This window comes from Nansenia antarctica (genome assembly GCF_963989245.1).
Source record: "Nansenia antarctica genome assembly, chromosome: 19".
Lineage (NCBI taxonomy): Eukaryota > Metazoa > Chordata > Actinopteri > Argentiniformes > Microstomatidae > Nansenia > Nansenia antarctica.
In genome coordinates this window covers 14,887,817-14,908,752 of record NC_137692.1, presented here as the reverse complement: position 1 = coordinate 14,908,752, position 20,936 = coordinate 14,887,817, and the positions used below count along the sequence as shown (strand labels likewise).

Here is a 20,936-nt window from a genome sequence, read left to right as displayed (position 1 = left end):
CCAACAGAGATGTCAATTCCAAAGTGAATGCTTTAAATCTGTGGTTCTGCTTGCCAAAGACTTCTGTATGTAAAATGTGCCCATCAAATAATGTTTACATTAATTCCAGTTCAGTGGAATATATTAGGTAAAGTAGTTTTTAAAAATAACCTTTATTTAACCAGGTAAAAAGTCCCATTGAGATTCAGAATCACTTTTTTTGTTTGTATCAAATGCCAATTTCAAGTGTACCAGAGCCTCATTAAGTGTAGGGGCCATGCAATAAATCACAGTATCATCTGCATAAAAGTGGTTATTCAGAGTTCACAGAGAAATGTACAACAAGGATGTCCAAGATATTAGAAATGTAGTTACATTCATAAAGAAAGGGGACAACATTACTCAAAGTGGCTCAATATTGCAAAAAAAAAGATTGCAATTCTTATCAACATCAGCAATTTTTGCATTCTTAAGATACATGTTGTGCAAAACTTTCACATTTACCTTTCTTGCTTTGCTTAGTACACAAACCCAATATGTCCTCTATCAATGAATTCTAATACAATGTTCCTTTTACAAAGAAACACCTCTCTTATGTGTTTGTTACCAAACTATGGGTGGTTTATATACTTGGATGTCTTTGTAAACAGCAAACCTCGTGTCCTGCTTCCTAGATATGTCTGTCCCCAGCAGTCTCCAGTCTGAAGAGCTGTTCCAGTGCTCCATCTGTCTGCACGTGTTCACTGAGCCAGTCTCCATCCCATGTGGACACAACTTCTGTAAGACCTGCATCAACACACACTGGGATAGTAGAGACCTGTGCCAGTGTCCCCTCTGTCAGAGTACGTATAATAGCAGACCTGAGCTCTGTGTCAACACAGTGGTGAGAGAAGCTGTTGATAACTGTAAAGAAAGAGCAAGACGCAGAGCCCCAGCCCCCCCAGCCCCAGCCCCAGCCCCAGCCCCAGCCCCAGGCCCAGGCCCTGTCCCAGCCCCAGCCCCAGCTAGGCCTGGTAGCATTTGTTCTGGGAGCAGGCTGGTGTTCCTAGGGTTCTGTCTGGCTGGTCTGGTGTTCTTCATGTATCGACAGAGCCACCTGGAGCCTGACCAGAGTGGCACATGTTCACTGACAGACCCAGAGGCAGCCTGTAAAAGACCATACAAACCACCGGGAGAGTGGGGAGAGAAGATGGTGGGTATGTGTGTGTGTGTGTGTGTGTGTGTGTGTGTGTGTGTTTGTGTGTGTGTGTGTGCGTGTCCGTCTGCACGTGCATGTGTGTGCGTGTGCAAGAGTGAGAGAGAGGGAGAAAGAGAAAGAGTGGGGAGAAAATGGTGTGTGTGTGTGTGTGTCTGTGTGTGTGTGTGTGAGTGTGTGTGTGCCTGTGAGGGAGTGAGTGGGAGAGAGGGAGAAAGAGAGAGAGTGAGAGAGAGAGAGAGAGAGAGAGAGAGAGAGAGAGAGAGAGAGAGAGAGAGAATATGGTGGGTATGGGGTTGTTATTGTCTTGTTTATTAGTTTTTCTGTCTCAGCTTCAGAAAATGACGGCTGAGATGCAGCAGATGATCCAGGACCGTCTGAAGAAGGTGAAGGAGGTCAAACACTCAGTAGAGTTCAGCAAGGTGAGTCCTCCTGACCTCTCACCTATGATGTGTTCTAATGTAGAAGTTGCCCCGTCCGACAGGTCCAGGGCTCCTAAGAGGTCTAGATGTGTTCATGGAATCAGAGAGGTCTTCATTACTGGAAGCTGTGGGTCTCATGGATTACACACATGTACAGTTTCTATTCAGTTGTGACAGACATGGCTATATCATGTGGTCATGTGGTCATGTTGACAATGCACATTCATTTTTCCTCAGAGAGAATCAGACAGAGAGAGAAAGGTCAGTTTGCAGTCCATCCGTGATCTGAAGCTCTTGTTTGAGGGAAGCCAGGCTGAGCTCATTGAGATTGAGGAGCAGCAGAAAGCAACAGAGAGGCGAGCTGAGGGGCTCATTAAAGAGCTGGAGGAGGAAGTCACTGAGCTACAGAGGAGAAGCATTGAGCTGGAGCAGCTCTCACACACTGAGGACCACCTCCTCCTCCTACAGGTCAGTGTCCTTCTCTCTCTACATGAGTAGTGCTGCTCTTTTATTAGAATCATTTGTTTTTATTTATTCTTCCTGTAAAGCACATTGCATTGCAGTTGTGTATGACATTTACTCTCCACTATACAGTGTGTATTGATTTATTTTATTTATTGACAGATCAACTGATCATATTTAAAATGTAATCAGAACATCACAATGCCTAATGTCTCCTCTCTCCTACTGTCTCCCATCCAAGGACTGGTCTGACATCAGAGTTCACAGTGATTCTCTCTCTTCTCTCCTTTTGCAGAGTGAGAGTCTCCCATCCAAGGACTGGTCTGAGATCAGAGTTCACAGTGATCTCTCTCTAAGGACTGTGAGAGTGTTCCTGTCTCAGCTGGTGGAGAAACTTCAGAGTGAAACCAAGAGGGTGTCTGACGTTGGTAAGGACTGATAAGGACGGACCTTCTTACATCAATGTGGAAAGTAGCTTATATCTGATATTCAATAGTTTGCCCAAGAAAGAACTAAGAGGCTGCTTGATGTTGGTAAGACTGATTATACACCAGCCAGCCACTGATAGGCATCAGTTACCGGCTAAATGTGTGCATGCATGCATCAGGCCATGGCAACAGTCAGTGAGTATGAAAAAGAAGAAAGCTTTGTTAGGTGGCCGGTTTGGGCTGGGGGTCAGTGAGGGCATATAACCAAGACATGCAACCCAAACGTTCTACCCAAACTGTTTTTAGCCAGCTTTGGAAATACTTGCTAATACTTTGCTAATTGTGTTGCTTGTTAAAGTTTGCTAATATCTTCCCCTGACAACATACCCTTACCTTAATGACTCAAAGTGAATGCCTGACCCTTACAGTACCTTAACCACTTAAAGTTAATACCAAAACAACAACAACAACAACAACAAAATTCTTTCTTTTCGGTTCACCAAATCGCTCAAGTTTGGTCATCTCTTTTCTTTGGAGTTAAAACACTTGTGCAAATGTAACAGAATAGAAATGTAAACTCACTCCTCAAGTTCACATACCCCCATCCGAGCTTTTTCTAAAAGCCAAGTCAGTATCTTAGGCTACTATCAAAATTGTATATCATATCTTCTTACATGTATGTGTAATAAACATAGTTATTATTTCCACAGACACACTGAAGAAGTTGGAGGATCAGAAAAACCTCTCAGTTACTAAGGACAAGGAACTCTCTGGTGAGTTTGGTCATCCAAGTACATTCTGGACAAATTCAATCAAATACGCAATATAGCAATTCACCAAATCGCTCAAGTTTGGTCATTTCTTGACTTTGGAGTTAAAACACTTGTGCAAATGTAACAGAATTGAAATGTCCTCAAGTTCACATACCCCCACCTGAGCTGTTGTATTCTTTTTCTAAACCCCAAGTCAGTATCTCAGGCTACTACCAATATTGTATATCATATCTTCTTACATGTTTGTGTAGGTGCAGTAAACTAGTTATTATTTCCACAGACACACTGAAGAAGTTGGAGGATCAGAAAAACCTCTCAGTTACTAAGGACATGGAACTGTCTGGTGAGTTTGGTCATCCAAGTACATTCTGGACAAATTCAATTACATATTCAATATAGCAATTCACCAAATCACTCAAGTTTGTTCATTTCATGACTTCGGAGTTAAAACACTTGTGCAAATGTAACAGAATAGAAATGTAAACTCACTCCTCAAGTTCACATATCCCCATCCGAGCTTTTTCCAAAAGCCAAGTCAGTATCTCAGGCTACTATCAAAATTGTATATCATATCTTCTTACATGTACCGGTATGTGTAATAAACATAGTTATTATTTCCACAGACACACTGAAGAAGTTGGAGGATCAAAAAAAACTCTCAGTTACTAAGGACAAGGAACTGTCTGGTGAGTTTGGTCATCCAAGTACATTCTGGACAAATTCAATTAAATATTCAATATAGCAATTCACCAAATCACTCAAGTTTGTTCATTTCATGACTTTGGAGTTAAAACACTTGTGCAAATCTAACAGCATTGCAATGGTAAACTCAATCCTCAAGTTAACATACCCCCAACCATGCTGTTGAATAGCTAGCTTTTGGGTGGCACAGCTGGTTAACTGAGTATTTGAGCAAACGGTCACGTGTGTCAGAAAATCAGAAGTTGCCAGTTTAAGACTCCTCAGTTTAAGACTCCCCAGTTTAAGACTCCTCAGTTGGAGCAACTCGATTGCATCGCTGCTGTTTGCAACAACTTGATGTCTGTGTTACTAAACCAAGCTTGGACTTGAATGTGTATGTGTATGTGCTAGTTCATATCTCCTCCATGCTCATTTTTCTCTACCCCTGGTCAGTATCTCAGGCTACTATTACTATTGCATATCATATCTTCTGACATGTTTATGTGTGTGTAGTAAACTAGTTATTATTTCCAAAGACACACTGAAGAAGTTGGAGGACCAGAAAAAGAGCTATGCACATCTCTCAGATACTAAGGACAAGGAACTCTCTGGTGAGTTTGGTCATCCAAGTACATTCTGTGTTGATTCCAAGACATATCAAAAAAACAATTCACCAAATCACTCAATCACATTCAAGTGTAGTAATTTCTTGTCTTTTTACAACAAGAAAAACAAGACAAATGCGTGAATGAACATAGCATCATAGATGCATTGCTTGAATGTGTGATATGTGCTACTCTGGAGAGAGAACTTTCAGGTGAGATGATTCCATAGGACAGAAACGGATACTGCTCAGTCCTGCTAGTAATGACAGGTTGGAGTCCTACAAAATAGAAAAAACACTTGCCTATCATGACTAAGTGTAGTCAACATAACAAGCCCTATAACTGTTTTCTGTTACAGAGACAAAGAAACAAAATGAAGTGTTGACTGCGTTGACTGGTGGGCTGATTATTTTTATTACTTCTTGTTCTTGTCTTGCTATAGTTTTGTTTACTTATTCTTATTCCTAACCGACAAGTTAACCCTAGCATAAGAATGACAATTGAGAATGTACTTTAAATAGCAAATAGTTGTATTACATTAGTTCACAATCCAGGCCCACATTGACCTCTCTCCAAAGAACCTCAGTTATTGTTACCAGGGCAGGGGTTATATTCACTGCACACCATAGGCTACACACTGTAGGAAAGTGTTGTTCACTGCACACACGGTGTACTTTGACACTCTGGGTGAACAAGTTTACACACGTGATAGGATTCACTGCAATCATCTATAAATATAGCACACTCAAACCTGCCCTGATGGTCGAACTGGGATTAACCCGGTGAAGTGGCAATGGTGGGGGAAAAGCGGATTTAAATAAAAAATAAACAAACAAACAAACAAACAAACAAAACAAAACTAGTAGTCCGCCCCGCTACCGGCACACTTGCCCAGGCGGATTAGATAAGAACATAAACTGTAACCAAACAAAAAGTCTCACGGCGAGAGCAGCTGGCCGCACTGAGGCTCTGGAGGAAACACACATTAACCATCTTAGAACACTTTATTACCGACATATTAAAATACATAATGATTCAAGTTAAATGACATGACTACTTTAAAATACCTGGTACGTCGATGGCAGCGTCCTACCAGCGACTACCAGCCGCCTTCAACCCAGCAGAAAATAGCCATAGGCAGCGGCCTACCTCTTGATCTCTGCCCAGTGGCTTTCCCTGCCTGTCAGCATGGAGTAGGGGAGAGTGGGGTAAGATGAACCCATTTTTACATTTGTTGTCCTACAGGCAAGGAAAAAATTGACAAAAGTAAAACAAAAACATCTACCTCTATTTCAGGATGTTTCCTATCAATTGAAATGATAAGAATGCATCTATGACTAAGGGCTGTGAAAACATGACTTCTAAAAAAAGTGGTCTTGTGGTTCAACTTGCCCCAATGCAGGGGTAAGTTGACCCGGGTCAAGGGGTAAACTGACCCATCTGGGGGGAAACTGAACAATTGACTTTTAAACCTGATGTAGGTGCATTATCATTTTCAAAATAGTCTTATGTATGTCCTTGTCATTCAACATTAATCATCATTCAACATTGCCTAATGAAAAACAAATAAGAATATAAATGGAATGTGAAAGTCAGTATTATCAATGGTGTAGGGTGTGGGTGAGTGAGTGATCTGTATGTGTGTGCAATGTTGTAAAGTGTAAACTTAATAAAAAGGGTTGCCACTAGCAAATGATGAACATGTGCTCCTGTATGGAGATGGAGATGGAGAGAGAGAGAGAGAGAGAGAGAGAGAGAGAGAGAGAGAGGGAGAGAGGGGGGGGGGGGAGGGAGGGGGAGGGAGGGGGAGGGGGAGGGAGAGAGAGAGAGAGAGAGAGAGAGAGAGAGAGAGAGAGAGAGAGAGAGAGAGAGAGAGAGAGAGAGAGAGAGAGAGAGAGAGAGAGAGAGAGAGAGAGAGAGAGAGAGAGAGAGAGAGAGACTGCTGGAAACAGCACATGTTAAATAGGCAGTAACAGGTGTGCTGCATCAGCCAATCAGGCCTCCTCTCCCCACTGCCATCCTGCAACACAGAATCAGAACAAGACAGCAGTGGGGGGAGGAGACCGTAACAGTGGCTATTTGACATTGTACTTATCAAGGTTGAAGGGAAATATGAAGACTTGCTGTCTCATTGCAGTTAACCATGGGTCAATTTACCCCACAGCATTAACAATTATTAATTGCCGTTAACCATGGGTCAATTTACCCCACAACATGTGGTTCACTTTGCCCCACAGCCACCTTTTTGAAAAAAAACTGCCTAGATGAGCAATTCTGGCTAATTGGTTAGCTAAATGATTCACATGGTTTTATACATTGCCAATCAACCAACATGTATGATATATATTTTTAGACCTGGATACATCTGCTTTGACACGACAGTCATTATATCTGAAATGTAGAAAATGTACTTTGACAAGCAAAAAAAGTTTTTTGTGCAAATAAACATACTTACGACTTCACCATGTGCTTCTGCTCATCACAGAAAGATAGAAATGTTGGGTGCTAACTGAAACGATGGTCACATGACGACAAATGTTTACCGTTGCCTAAATACAAGGGGTGGTTCAACTTACCCACTGGGTCAACTTGCCCCACTCTCCCCTAAGGTGTGCAACTGCCTCACCTCCGACCTGATCACCCAGCTGCGCTCTGGCGTTCCCCCTAAGGTGAGCCCTATTCATCAGAGCAACGCATCCGGGTACTTTGGCTCCCGTCATGTCCACGCCCCTATTTGGGTGATAGAAGTGTAGAAGTTTGACTGGCGGTCAATGGAAATTTCTGGTCTTTGCTACTTTAATCCGATAAAATAAGAAAACCGTAGTGCTTTTTAGATATTAGGAGCCCAAATCCGATGGCCAGTTAGGCAAACTATTATATAGTGTCGTTGCCGATCAATGATCGACGTCGTTATATAGAGAACATTAATGAAATAGGGGTTGATGCATCAGAGCAGTCATACGTCATCTCCCTGTCATCAGGCATTTGTAGTTCTTCATTTGATTTGCTGTGTAAATCCCCAGATGAGAGTGTTACAAAGAAATTTGAACACATTACACCAATCCTGAGATCCCTGCACTGGCTACCAGTCTCTCAGAGAATTGAATTCAAAATCCTCCTAATTACATACAAATCACAAAATGGTCTTGGACCAAAATACATATCAGATCTCCTCCCACCCTATATTCCTGCAAGGTCTCTAAGGTCAGCTGAGACAAATCAGCTAATAATTCCAAGAGTAAAAACAAAACACGGTGCAGCAGCTTTCAGTCACGCTGCTGCATGCTCCTGGAACAAACTCCCTGAAGAAATCAAACAGGCCCAAACCCTTAAAATATTTAAATCTAAGCTAAAAACCTTCATGTTTTGCACCAGTTATGATTAAACACAAACACTTCTATCAATGTCTTTTTTCCATTAACTATTGTCTTTTTAAATGTTTTATCTATTTACTTCTTATATTTGCTTTTATTCATTGCATTCATTTTTATTTTCTTATGCTCCTCTTGCTGTATTTTTAAATAATGCATGTAAAGCACTTTGAATTGCCCCTGTTGTATGAAATGTGCTATACAAATAAACTTGCCTTGCCTTACATTAGTTTTCTTAAGATAGGATAATAAATACATCTGTTCAATGGGCATTTGCCAAAGTAGCCTACTGTTAATCAGTATTTAGCCTGTATGGTGTATATGAAGATGTTATCGCTAGCTAGCTACGATTTATCATGAAAATAATGAACAGCAAGCTAGATCCAAAACTAGGGCCAGTGGAGGGGGGCAAGTGTCACATTGGACAGACTACCAAAACAGAAAAATAAAGTATCTTAACGACAGCAAAAGTGATGGATGTCAGAAATACATTACCTGGAGATTCAATAAGGTACTTTTACATGACAGGATATGGGTTAGGGTTAGGCCTACATACTTCCCAATTCTGACAGCTTGTGTTGGTCATATGCGCACCGTAGCCATATTCCTTTCTCCAATGCTGTAGGACTGCTTGTTTCTGTTTGACATTGTTTTGTGTAAAATGGAGCATCTTATGTTCCCCAGAACAGAAGCTCATTCCAGTAACACAGACAAGGACAAACCAAACTCACTGCAATACTGCCTCTCAACCAATAGAGGTCAGTATAGGCAAAGATCCATGATGACCCAAGTTCCATTTAAATGATCCTCAACTTTTACTTTGCCAATATTATATTGACCATGTGTTCCAGCATTATAGTTGTAAACTTCCCACTGCTGTCAGGACTGCAGAGTCACTACTTATCTAGACCGATCTCTTCAGGCTACTTATTGGCCTCTTCACCCCCCTGTACAGTTCCACCTACTGTTAGTAATTTCCCATTCTTTCTCCCAGAAATGTGCCCTCAAAACTCCCTCCATTGAAAGCATTTGATTGATGTGAGCATGGGCTAGAAGTTGTTAAGCTGATAAAAGTCAGTTTTGACTCCAAAGTGTTCCGAGGCTCCCAAGAGAGTATCCACTAGATGTCTTTTTTTTTCCTCATATTTTTCATTTTATTGACAGATACAGTAGAGATTTAGACAGGAAGGATGGGTGAGAGAGAGAGGAGGAATGACATGCAGGATATGTCCCCGGCCAGAATCGAACCGGGGACCTTGCGGTTACATGGTCAACGCTTAACCCGCTACGCCACCTCCACTAGATTTCTTACCTGTCCATTCCTTTGTAAGTCCATGAGGTGGAATGAACGAGTTGACACTTTGGTGAGAAGGGGAGAGAATGGGACAACAGCAGCCGTTGACTATCTGTACTCTGAATATGTCATGAATGAATGAATGAATGAATGAATGAATGGTCTTTATTGTCATTGCTACAGTACAGGTACCAAACAACGAAATTTAGGAGGGGTGGCTCCCCTGGTGTTAGGAAAGAAAAAAAAAAACTTTAAAAAAAAAATCACAAGAAGGGAAGGAGCTGGTTTACATAAATAAAGGCTATGTGCACTATCCACTGTACTATACTGTACAGATAGACGACTAGGGTTGTCATATTGCACAATAGTGTTATTGCACATTTATTTAAAGTGTCGCAGTTTGCAGGCTTGAAATGTACATATTTGTGCCTCAGCACTACACCTGATTTTTTCAGTCCAGCAGCTGCCATCAATCCGTCCAGACTGTCCAGGGCCCAGAACCTAGGTCTTTGCTGTGTTCAGGGCCTGGACGGCCCTGTGGTAGAAGCTGTTCTTCAGTCTGTTTGTCCTTGCGGCCAAGGTCCTGAACCGCCTTTTCGAGGGCAGCCAGGTAAAGTGTTCGTACCCAGGGTGGGTTGGGTCCCTGGAGATCTTGGAGGCCTTCCTGAGACAGCGTGTGTTGTACAGCTCTTCCAGAGAGGGGAGGGGGGCGCCGGTGATCTTCTGTGCTGTTCTCACGACTCTCTGTAGCGCATTTCTCTCCGCGGTTGTGCAGCTGGAGAACCAGTTGCAGATGCCGTAGGTGAGGATGCTCTCCACTGCGCCGCGGTAGAAGGTCACCAGTATCTCCTGCTTGCTGTGTTCCTTCCTGAGGACTCTCAGGATGTATAGCCGCTGTTGTGCCTTCTTGATGGTGTCTTTTGTGTTGTCCTTCCAGGTCAGGTCATCCCGCATGTGCATCCCCAGGAATCGGAGGGTTGAGACTCTCTCCACGCTCTCTCCGTCGATGAGCAGGGGCTGGATCTCTGACTTTTTCCTCCTGAAGTCTACGATGATTTCCTGGGTCTTTGACTTGTTCAGCAGCAGGTTGTTAACCTTGCACAGCTTGCTCAGTTGCTCTACCTCATCCCTGTACGCCGCCTCGTCCCCCCCCGAGATGCATCCCACCACGGTGGTGTCGTCTGCAAACTTTACGATGGAGTTGCTGGGGTGGACGGGGGTGAAGTCGTAGGTGTAGAGGTTGTAGAGGATGGGGCTTAGCACGCAGCCCTGGGGGGACCCAGTGCTGAGTCTGAGGGCTGTGGAGGTGTGGGGGCCCACCCGCACCCTCTGGGGGCGGTCGGTCAGGAAGTCCTTGATCCATGCACATATAGAGTGTGGTAGACCCAGGTCTAGTAGTTTGGTCACTAGCCTGTCTGGAAGGATGGTGTTGAAGGCGGAGCTGAAGTCCACAAAGAGCAGTCTCGCGTAGCTGTTTCCCCTCTCCAGGTGGGATAGAGTGGCGTGGAGAGTCGTCGCGATGGCGTCCTCTGTGGACCTGTGGGCTCTGTAGGCTCGTAGGGCTCATGTGACCTCTGGTAGTGTTGTGCTGCTGACCAATTCATTTCCCTGCAAAAGGACAATTAAGAGTTGTATTGTGTGTGTGTGTGTGTGTGTGTGTGCAAAATTTCATTTTGAGAAGACATTATTTTGAATGCAGTGCCCAGATCAAGAAAACACAAATCCCTCTGCTTGTCTGGTGGAAGTTGAATGACTCAATATCTTGAGAAGAGAGAGAAGAAGAAGGAGCAGGAGAGGTTACTCTGTCGTTTACATGGCTCTGAAATCCCCAAAGTACCTCATGATCAAGCCTTTTCCTGTTTGAGTGTCTAAGCAGGCATTTTTCACAAACGCTCTGACAACACACACACACACACACACACACACACACACACACACACACACACACACACACACATGCGCACGCACACACACACATTTCTCGAACCATAATAAAGCGGTTAGTAGCAACAGAACACACACTGTACACAAAACACATTCCTACTAATAGATGATTCAATCAGTTATCATTTTTCATGATTACCAGTCAGCACTCTCTACGCACCCTCTTGCACTGCTTTAGATGAATCAGAGACAGCACAGCCACAGCGGTCCCTGGTCCCTGTGACCACACTCATTCAAGTCCAAGAGGATCCCTTTTTTTCAAACAAATCCAGAAATCAATACACTCAACTGTTGCCATGGCCCCTTTTCAATGTCGTAGCACTAGCAATTGCCGCAATATAGAACATCTCTGGCATAAACCTGAAGACGCAAAAGTCAGGTAAATAAATCTATGTGAAGATTGATAGGTAGTGAAAATATATTGATAAGATGAACATATTCATTGCTGATATAATTGCTCCCAATATTAATATAATACGCCTATTTCATCCAACACCTGGAGAACCTACTTAAAATGTATTGAAAATAAACTTTTTTTGTTGAATACTTGCTACAAATTCAATGGGTGTCATTTATGATAGGCTGTGTAGCAAGCAACATCCTGACATTTTCGTATAAAAAACATTAAATGATATAAAATACATGTTATAGTTAGTTATAGTTATAGTTCTGTAAAAGAGAGACATGGTAGAACGTGTAGTTCCCTTTTTTTGTTTGTACTGAAAAGCAGAAGTGACAAAAAGGTCTTTGAGTGGGTGGATGACGTCTGCTTGACTGTGTTGGGAGCTGAGCCGCTGCCACAGATCTTGTCGTGAGATGTGTGGTTCTAGAACGTGCTATGATAACTGTGTGGGTGTGTACATGAGTGTGGGTGTGTGTGGGTGAGCAGGGCTGTCGCTTTTTCGGGTCTTTGGTCTTTGAGGGTGGGACTCTAGTCTAGAATGTGCTTTAATGATGTCATTGTGTAGGTGTGTGAGACGGGTTTTGGTGAGATCCCAAATAAAGGGTGCGATTCCAACATGTGCGTTGTGATGTTGCTGTGTGTGGGTGCATGAGGTGATGATGGTTATGGTATTTGGGGTTTGGGTCTCGCTGTGACACTTTGAATTGTTATGCCGTGTCATCCATCCCCTCTCCTTCCCCCTCTCACCCACCAACCTGACATACACTGCAAACAGGGAGGGTTCTGCAGAGGGTTTAAAGTGTCAGTCACTGAGTTTCAACAATGTTTTGAAAATAAATCTAGCAGGCATTCATTTATTCACACATAAGCTTCAAGATATAATCCTCAATTTGTTTTCCAATTATTGGCATAAAGTTGAGAGATTAGGCTGCGGGGAAATATGACCACTGTCCAATTCATAGAGCTCTGAAAGCAGGGACTAACAGTCTATGATATTACAATGTTTTAAACACATTCAAACTCATTTTAAAACTATATATTGTTTGTTTAGCAATACATTGTTAACAAAACATGAATTAAAACAATCTTATATGTTGATTTATGATAAGGTAATACATACTGAGAAGGATGTAGGATAGAATACTTTATACAAAGTGGAGGAAAGTTGTTGTTTTTGTATAGTTTTTTAATCCAAAATTGATGCAAGTTGTGTGTGTTTATGTTTGTGAACTTTGTTATTGTATGCTTCTCTTTATTTGTCTTTTGTTGTTTTGTCTTTGATGTTGGTATATAAAAATTATAATAAAAAAATTTGCAAAAAAAATAAAAAGGTAATACATACTGTCATACAAGTGTACTAAGTCCATTAGGCATTTATAAGTCCTATTCTTCGAGAATCAAGGCAAGCGGAAGAGGCTTGGACATAATATCCCTCTCTATCGACTATCCTCTTTGTCCTTCTGCTACTGTTGTTCAATGGATTACTCTGTGAATGTTTGATCACGTGTCCTTTTCCCTGTTGCATGAGACAGCACTTTTTCGCAGCAAATTTCCATGTTATATTCAGCAAATTCCCATGTTCCTTGGGGATTTTGTCCTGTTATTTTGATGGGAAGCACGTCTGATTTGTTTTATGGTGCTGTGGGTACTTCTGACATTATGCTGGTTCCTCTCCTTTGTGTGTGTGTGTGTGTGTGTGTGTGTGTGTGTGTGTGTGTGTGTGTGTGTGTGTGTGTGTGTGTGTGTGTGTGTGTGTGTGTGTGTGTGTGTGTGTGTGTGTGTTGACATGGATCTGCATGCCTGCCTGTAAAAAGAGGAAGTGAAATGCCTGACTGCATTGCCAAGTGTCACGTGACTGAAAGTGTGATAACCCAATGGCTTTAAAACATTTAGGAATTCACACTGAGCATCAAATTGTTATTTATAATGGTTGATTTTTTTTTTTTTTGCATAATACTATTTATAAGCTGTGAGATGAAAATCGGTATTCCATTAAATAGATAGCTACGGAAAAAAATAAAGACCATCACAAAAAACAGTAGAGTAATTTGAAGCAGGATTTTATTAGGGCGATTTATCTCCTGGTGCTTGCTACAGTAAGGAGAATCTACCAGCTAGGCCAGGCCCAGCACATAGAAAGGCATGGAAAAGAAACGAACATACTTGGCTGATGAAACAGTTACAGAGGGCTATCTGATGACACATTGGGGTTTACCCATGCACTCAAACATTTGAAATCATAATAAATAAATCCTGTATCCCATACTCCACTAAGCAGCCCAATCAACAGATAACAGATATGTGTTCTAGAGCTTTAGCTCAGATATAAAAGGCACTGAACAACTTAAAGCATTACTGTTGAAAAACAACTGTTGTAACCAATGAACCGAAACCAAAAGTACTGTACATGAGCAGGATGCAGCATCCACTACGGTGTTGGTCTTGACACCTGCACCACTGTGCACAGTGGTTTGTTACAACGAGGCAGGAAGTCTACGTCTTTCCTCAGTATTACTTCTTAGGATCCTGATAAAAAAAACATCTCCACTACTGCCTGTCCTGTGTTCACAGGTAATGACGTATCTAGATAGAATACAAGGCGTACGGAAAATTACCCTTTTGTGCATTATCCATGCATGTACAGTAAGTTATCCATGCAGTAAAAATATGAAATTGTACAACCAACATTCATTGGTTTAAACTAAACGGAAATGTATCCTTCTGATTGATTATACTCAGGGACTCTCAAAGAAAATCACTTGTACCACAAATGCCTGATGACTTTAGTAAATTGTGGATGTTATATTCTACTTGGAATATAAATTAATACATTAATAAGGAGCATTATGCCCGCCTGACTACTATGGGATCTAGAGCCTTCAGCCGTTCTGCTCCCCGCCTCTGGAACTCTCTGCCACCTAACATTCGCAATATTGACACTCTCACCACTTTCAAATCCTGTCTTAAAACACACCTTTTCACAATGGCTTACTTGGTTTGATCTCCTGTATTTTGTTTGTTGTTATATCTGATTTTGCTGTTTTTTTAAATCTCATTTGCTTTGTTGATTTTAATGTTTTGATATGTGGTTTTAAACTAAACTGTCTTGTAAGGTGTCCTTGAGAGCCTTGTAAGGCGCCCATAAATAAAAATTTATTATTATTATACTAATACTGGGTAGGGCCTCCCTTTGCTCTCAAAACAGCCTCAATTCTTCATGGCATTGATTCCACAAGATGTTGGAAACATTCCTTTGAGATTGTGGTCCATGATTACATGATTGTATCATGCAATTCCTGCATTTTCCAGGTGCACTTTCAGGCTGTGAATCTCACATTCTACCACATCCCAAAGGTGTTCTATTGGGCTTCATATCCAGTGGCTGGGAAGGCCTCTGAAGAACACTGAAGTCATTGTCATGTTCATGAAACCAGTTTGAGACGACTTTTGCTTTGTGACATGTCGCATTACCATGCTGCATTTTCACCTTATATTTGGCAAGCCTTGTGCGCCTGTAGCAGAGATGTTAAATAAGGGGTTAAGAGGGTCTGCTCCTTGCAAAGAATCTTCTCTCTACTCTAATCTTTCTTTCTCTATCCGTTTCCTTGCTCTAAGTATTTGTCACAGTATCGTCTCTGCTGTTAGGAGAAGCCCTGACGTATGGATCTGAGAACTGGAGACTTTCCGCCTGCCAACCAACTCATGATACAAGCCACAATCAGCCCCTGTGGGTTTGTGTAGTGGTAGCAGAAGTTCTCAGGAACTCATTCGTCAGACAAACCCTGACTGAATTTGACTGACTGGAGAAAAGTATGTTTGTTATTCAGGTGGAAGAACACAACTATGACAACAGTCTTGTCCGAATCACAGCAGGGAATATGAATATATGATTCTAGTAGTATAATAGTATAATATAGTATAATATGAGTGAAGGAGAAGTTAGATTAGGCTGGAACAGCGATATGACAATTATTGTCTTCCAGTTGGGCTTTTCAAGTCAAGCTAGAACCTAAGTGAGAACCCTGGTTGTTACGCTGGTTTGTTGACATAGAGTTGACCTCTTTAATGTGTTTGGGATCGGCTGTTATTATAAATTATATGGAATCAAGCAGTCATTCACACAAATATGGTGGTGCACAAAAGAGCCAGGCTTTATATTTTCCCCTAACATTGCCTAATATACTGTAAGTCTTACGTAACATTGGAGGACTGAGGCCAGCCAATCGAATGAGTTTGACACTGTTTTGTATTACAACCTTATGTGGCAGCACATTGAAATATTGACTGACTGTTTGTATGTTTCTTTTATCCCCCACTACCTTCACTTTACTTTACTTGACTCGGTTCTCAGTAATATGACTCACGACTCTTGACTCTTATGTATAAACAAAGGATAAATAAAAATTACTCCACAATCTTGCTGGTTTTTCTAAGTCATTAGGCTATATGCCGTAGTACAGTGAAAATGTTCCTTTAAATTAGAAAGAAAAACCTACAAACCTTCAGGGAACTGTTGACTGTAGGTACAGTATAACCAGAACAGAACAGAGGGAACTCTCTGACTTTATTTGAATCCAACATCAATAACAATGCGGAAGCCAAGCGACAACATGCATGAACAAGAAAAAAAAAACTAAAAATATTTTAACAAGGAGATTTTGAAAGGGTTGTGGTTAAACACTAGCCATTTACCAAACCTCCTATATTGCATCACCTATTTCCCAACAGAAATGACAGTAATGGTGAACACTGATTTTCCTAACTCATGCAATCTTTCAGTGAGTAAAGGAGTTGGGGTTATTCGGACAATGGAGGATGATGATGAGCTAATGGCTCTTTGGTTGCAAAAAGAAATCCTTCTTGGTTCAAACCAGGACAAGGTAAGTCAACCTTAAAGTCATGTTTTCCTGAGACAACCAAAACTAGGAGGGAAGCTCTCACTGTCATGTTCAAAAAGGTAAAACCCTGAAACAAACATCCACAGTATTAATAAAGGCTGCCGCATTCATGTCAGGAAAATGTCAGTCGAAATTATGTTATTCTATTTCCAATTAACTATATAGTTGTTCGAATTACAATAATTGTTACGATTGGGTGTGAGTAGCCAGCAGTTTGAGACCCCTGCTAAATAATATATAGAGAAAATATGACTACTATTTTAAAGGTCTAGTCGTCTTAATTATTTGTCCTTGATTGTATATGTTAACCATACCATAGGGGTGGTCTAATGGATAGTGAGTTATAAAGTAATCAATCATCAAATACTTCCATAGTGTAGCTTTGATATGAAAAATGGTTGCTTGAAGCTCTTTGAGGAATACAATGGCAATGCTTAATATGAACATAATCGATTCAATCATTCATTTCCTATGCTGTACACTGAAAAAATAATAATCTACCAGGTTATTTACAATGACTTATTTTATTAGAAGCCAATCTTCAAAGTCAGCAATGTAAATCAGGCTGATGGTGACTATGGTGTAAATCCAACTGCAAATGGTGGAATAAAATATATTCTTTATTTAGAAATTGGGAATAAAACATTTAGAAAATACAAAAGCAACGTCATCAGTGTACAAAATGTTGTTCAATGAAATATCATATAAACCATTAAAAAATCTTTACATGGTATATTATAAGCAATATACAGTAAAAATGAATTGGTGTGGAACTGCTGTCTTGTTCACACTACAATGCTCTGAGAACTCGAGATAGATAGCACATGAGATTAATATGACATAGCCATTACCAAGGAATACCACAGTGCTACCACTGATACAGTACAGTACATCCCCATAAACTTCCTCTTTCGGAAATGTAGTACCTTGTCTCGTTTGACAGCTGTTTTGGCATGCTACTCCCAACTATGGCCAATACAGTATGTACAAAGAACATTAACCTAAGTGGTCCGGCTTAATACTAGCATAACGCTGTCCTAACAATGGCGTAAGACATGCATTTAAAGCAGAGCCTAACCTATTATTTAATGCTCAAATTGAAGTTTCTGAGTAACAAGCAACACATTTGCTATACCTCCCAAGCAAAAGAAATGAAACAAAAGTATTTGTATTTCTTTCTCTGGGGCCCTAGCACAGACTGAGGTCCATGTATAGGAAGAACCATCTCTGCCACAATTTTTACCATCACGACATAACCCTGTTATGTAACAGTACCAGTCAAAGGTTTGGACACATTCAACATTGAATGGGAAAGTGTCCAAACGTTTTGACTGGTAATGTATGGAACATCCACTTAAATATAGTGAAATACCTTTCGCGTGCACAATATCACAGCAGCAACCCACTTCAAGTCAAGTGTTCATGAAAAAATAACTCTCTCATTTGTGTTAACCCTTGCCCCTTTTCCTAAAAAAAAATCAATTACTATGTAAAACTAAAGCCCAATGCACACAGCGTGCGATTTCTGTTGCACGACAACATTCCATTGTTGTCATGAATTAATTAATTAATTAATTAATTTTGCCATTTAGCAGACGCTTTTATCCAAAGCGACTTACAATTACGAATTACAGGGACATTCCCCCTGGAGTAACTGAGGGCTAAGTGCCTTACCCAAGGGCACACTAGTAGTGGTGTGGCTTCAGGCGGGATTTGAACTCACAACCTTCCGATCACAAGTCCAACTCACTATCCACTAGACCACCACTACCCCTGAATGGAATCGAATTTTCGCAGTGCGATTAAAATCGGGGGCGTGTGCATTGGGATGCGATTTTCTCATAGACTTCCATTCAAACTTCAAAATGGAATGTTGTCGTGCAACAGAAATCGCACGCTGTGTGCATTGGGCTTAAGAACATTCATATCAAGTACATTCATCGTAAAGCAGAGCGACCAGTAGAACGACATTTGCCCGATCTCACACATGACTCATTGTATCTGTTTCCTTAGACAGAACATCTTCACTCAGTGAAGAAGGCCCAAGAAGCCAACGTGTCAAAGCGGCCATCTTGTCCCATCGCATTGGCTGAGAAAGGGTTCTGTAAATTCTTTAGGGCTTGGGTGTTGGCGCTATTGCTGCTTTCAGGCCTCACGGTGTCCATTGCAGCATCGTTGCTCATGGGCCGGGGGAGCAGGTTGGTGTATGACTGCTGACCGTCCAAGGGGGGTACTATTTGTTCCTCCTGGCCCCCCCCTGTTGTAGGCTCCTGCTTAAGCTGAAAGCCATTCTGAGGGCCCCCCCCCACCAGGCTCTGCATGAGTTCTTCCCCCTCTGCACTATCCAGGAAAGGGAAAGAACCCAGACTCAGTGAAGCAGATCCGACTCCAGGCCCGTTCAGAGTGCCCTGGACTGGGGGGAGAGGGTTGTAGGGCCAGACCGTCTGGAGACCCTGGGACTGGGTTCCCTGGGTCTCCTGCTCCTCAGAGCCCGGCTCTTTCCTGTGGACGTTATGGTGGTGGAGGTGGCGGTCCGGCCGTACCTGGCTAACAGCGGCACCCTGGGGGTCCAAGCACTGCAGGTCACTCATGGTGAGCTCGGGCAGAATGCCGCTGCTCCCCCCCCCATGAGGGTAACCAGGACCGCGGTTTAGTTGCTGCAGCCCATTGCTAGCACGGGCCACATCGCCGGAGGTACTCGCAGGGTTAATCCGAATTGTCTCCAAGGACAGTGCTGGGTTGGGGTTCTGCCACAGTGGATGGTTGATCATCATTGGGTGCTGGGAGCTCTGTGGGCATGTGGGATTGTACATGGCAGGAGGAGGTTGACGCGCCATACAAGGGGAAGACTGTTTGATGTACATCTTTGAGGTGTCTAGAAAAGAGGAGGCTTGACTGTTAGTAGCCATCATTCTTGTGTCTATAGAATATGCACATCCGCACTTACATTTCACCTACCCTAAAACTAAGGGTTTCATAATGAGGTAAGAAATGGGTTCGATAAAGGGAAGATCGGGGCTTTTAGGCACAGTGGTTGGTTGTCACAGTGTTCATAATAAAAAAAACCTGGAGGGTGTAATGACAAAATTTGACATGCAGTATGTATCCTTTACTATTGGAGATGATTCATATTGTTTATTTTTTACTTTAAGTCTAGTGTCAGCATTACAAAGCCAAGACATAAAAAGGCTTGGCTTTTGGTTAGGCTTTGTCCTCTTTGAATGGATTTGAAACTGTAGTGGACGGGGAGAGCAGGGTGTGAGGGTGTTCTCTGACCTTTTCTCAACAGCAGCATCTGTGACACGGGCTTCGGTCCAACGCTTTGGTTAAACGGATTCACTGAGGCGAAAGGACAACAGAGGGATGTAATACTCCTCGTGGCATCGCATTCTAGCACACAAGTACACATAAACACACACACACACACACACACACACACACACACACACACACACATACACACTTGCAGACAACATAGAAGCCTTGTTGGTCTTACCATGGGTCGTCATCACGTAGTCTCTTTTCATCTTCTTTCTTTGGCAGCCGTAGGGGTCTGCAGATGACATAATATAATTATATAATTAATAATAATATAATAGAATTAATATAATATAATTATATAATTAATAATAATATAATATAATTAATTTAATATAATTATAATAATCAATCAATGAATCAATCAAACACACACACATGGGCCTCATTCATCAATGACCTTCAATAATTGCTTCATGTTATTATGAATAAAAAGAGTGAGTTGGAGGCAGGCGTAGATTTTGTTCAGGCCAAAGAACAATTCTCAAGTCAATGCCGGAAGATATTTTTATTGTATTGTTCTTAATTGTGCCGCAATTGTTCTTGCGGCAAAACGATTTAAGATCGAGTCTGTACATATGCATGATTGAAGCATTTTGATTTTTTTTTTTTTTTTCAATGTGTCTATCGGTCTGTCAAAGTACTTATGGCAAGGTGGCAACGTATATGTTTAAGATGGTCCATGCGTACGGGTGTATGTTCAGAGGTATACAGGTCTGTCAATTTGTGCTCAAGCGTGTTGAGGTGTACTGCTCAAGACTGTTCATGTGTACTAAGGTATGTGTGGTGCCTGCTCACCTTTGTCATTGGGCAGATAGCGGAACTCCATAGGCTCGCTGACTTCCTGGTCGGTGGGACGGCGGAGCTGCATGCGCACAGTAACCGGGGCGGTGATTGACGGGTCATAGTAGGGCGGAGTCTTGAACACAATGGCCACCTGGCGATGAACGTCAGCCTGGGAAAAAGATCCCTTGGCCTCCCAGCCATCGGACGTGAAGAAACGCACCTCAATGTCATCTGGTGTTGATGAGGATGGGATGAATGGAGGGGTGAGGGGAATAGAAGAGTTTAAGACTGTTATCCAAGAGATGCAAAGAAATGACGGTTTGGATAAACACAGTACATAGTAGATGGATGGATTAGAACAGACCCACATTTCATGA

The 20,936-nt window shown here is 41.9% G+C and overlaps 2 protein-coding genes across 2 annotated transcripts in view; one reads left to right on the top strand and one right to left on the bottom strand.

Moving 5' to 3' along the window:
• Positions 1-655: 655 nt before the first annotated feature.
• On the top strand, positions 656-11,377 carry LOC308173916 (uncharacterized protein; the record flags this gene model as incomplete). The annotated part of the gene is made up of 9 exons (XM_080548969.1): positions 656-862; positions 1,507-1,596; positions 1,834-2,064; positions 2,354-2,486; positions 3,197-3,259; positions 3,883-3,945; positions 4,477-4,580; positions 7,155-7,214; positions 11,333-11,377. The coding sequence occupies 9 exons, from the start codon at positions 656-658 to the stop codon at positions 11,375-11,377; spliced, it is 996 nt and encodes a 331-aa protein (XP_080405095.1).
• A 7,102-nt stretch (positions 11,378-18,479) lies between these two features.
• Positions 18,480-20,936, bottom strand: part of rel (v-rel avian reticuloendotheliosis viral oncogene homolog) — a gene marked incomplete at both ends in the record, with an annotated part of 11,010 nt that continues 8,553 nt past the window's right edge. Inside the window, 4 exons of the mRNA XM_080548968.1 lie at positions 18,480-19,330; positions 19,732-19,794; positions 19,952-20,008; positions 20,572-20,790. Coding sequence (XP_080405094.1) covers positions 18,480-19,330; positions 19,732-19,794; positions 19,952-20,008; positions 20,572-20,790 — 1,190 coding nt within the window. The remainder of the gene's footprint in view (positions 19,331-19,731; positions 19,795-19,951; positions 20,009-20,571; positions 20,791-20,936) is intronic.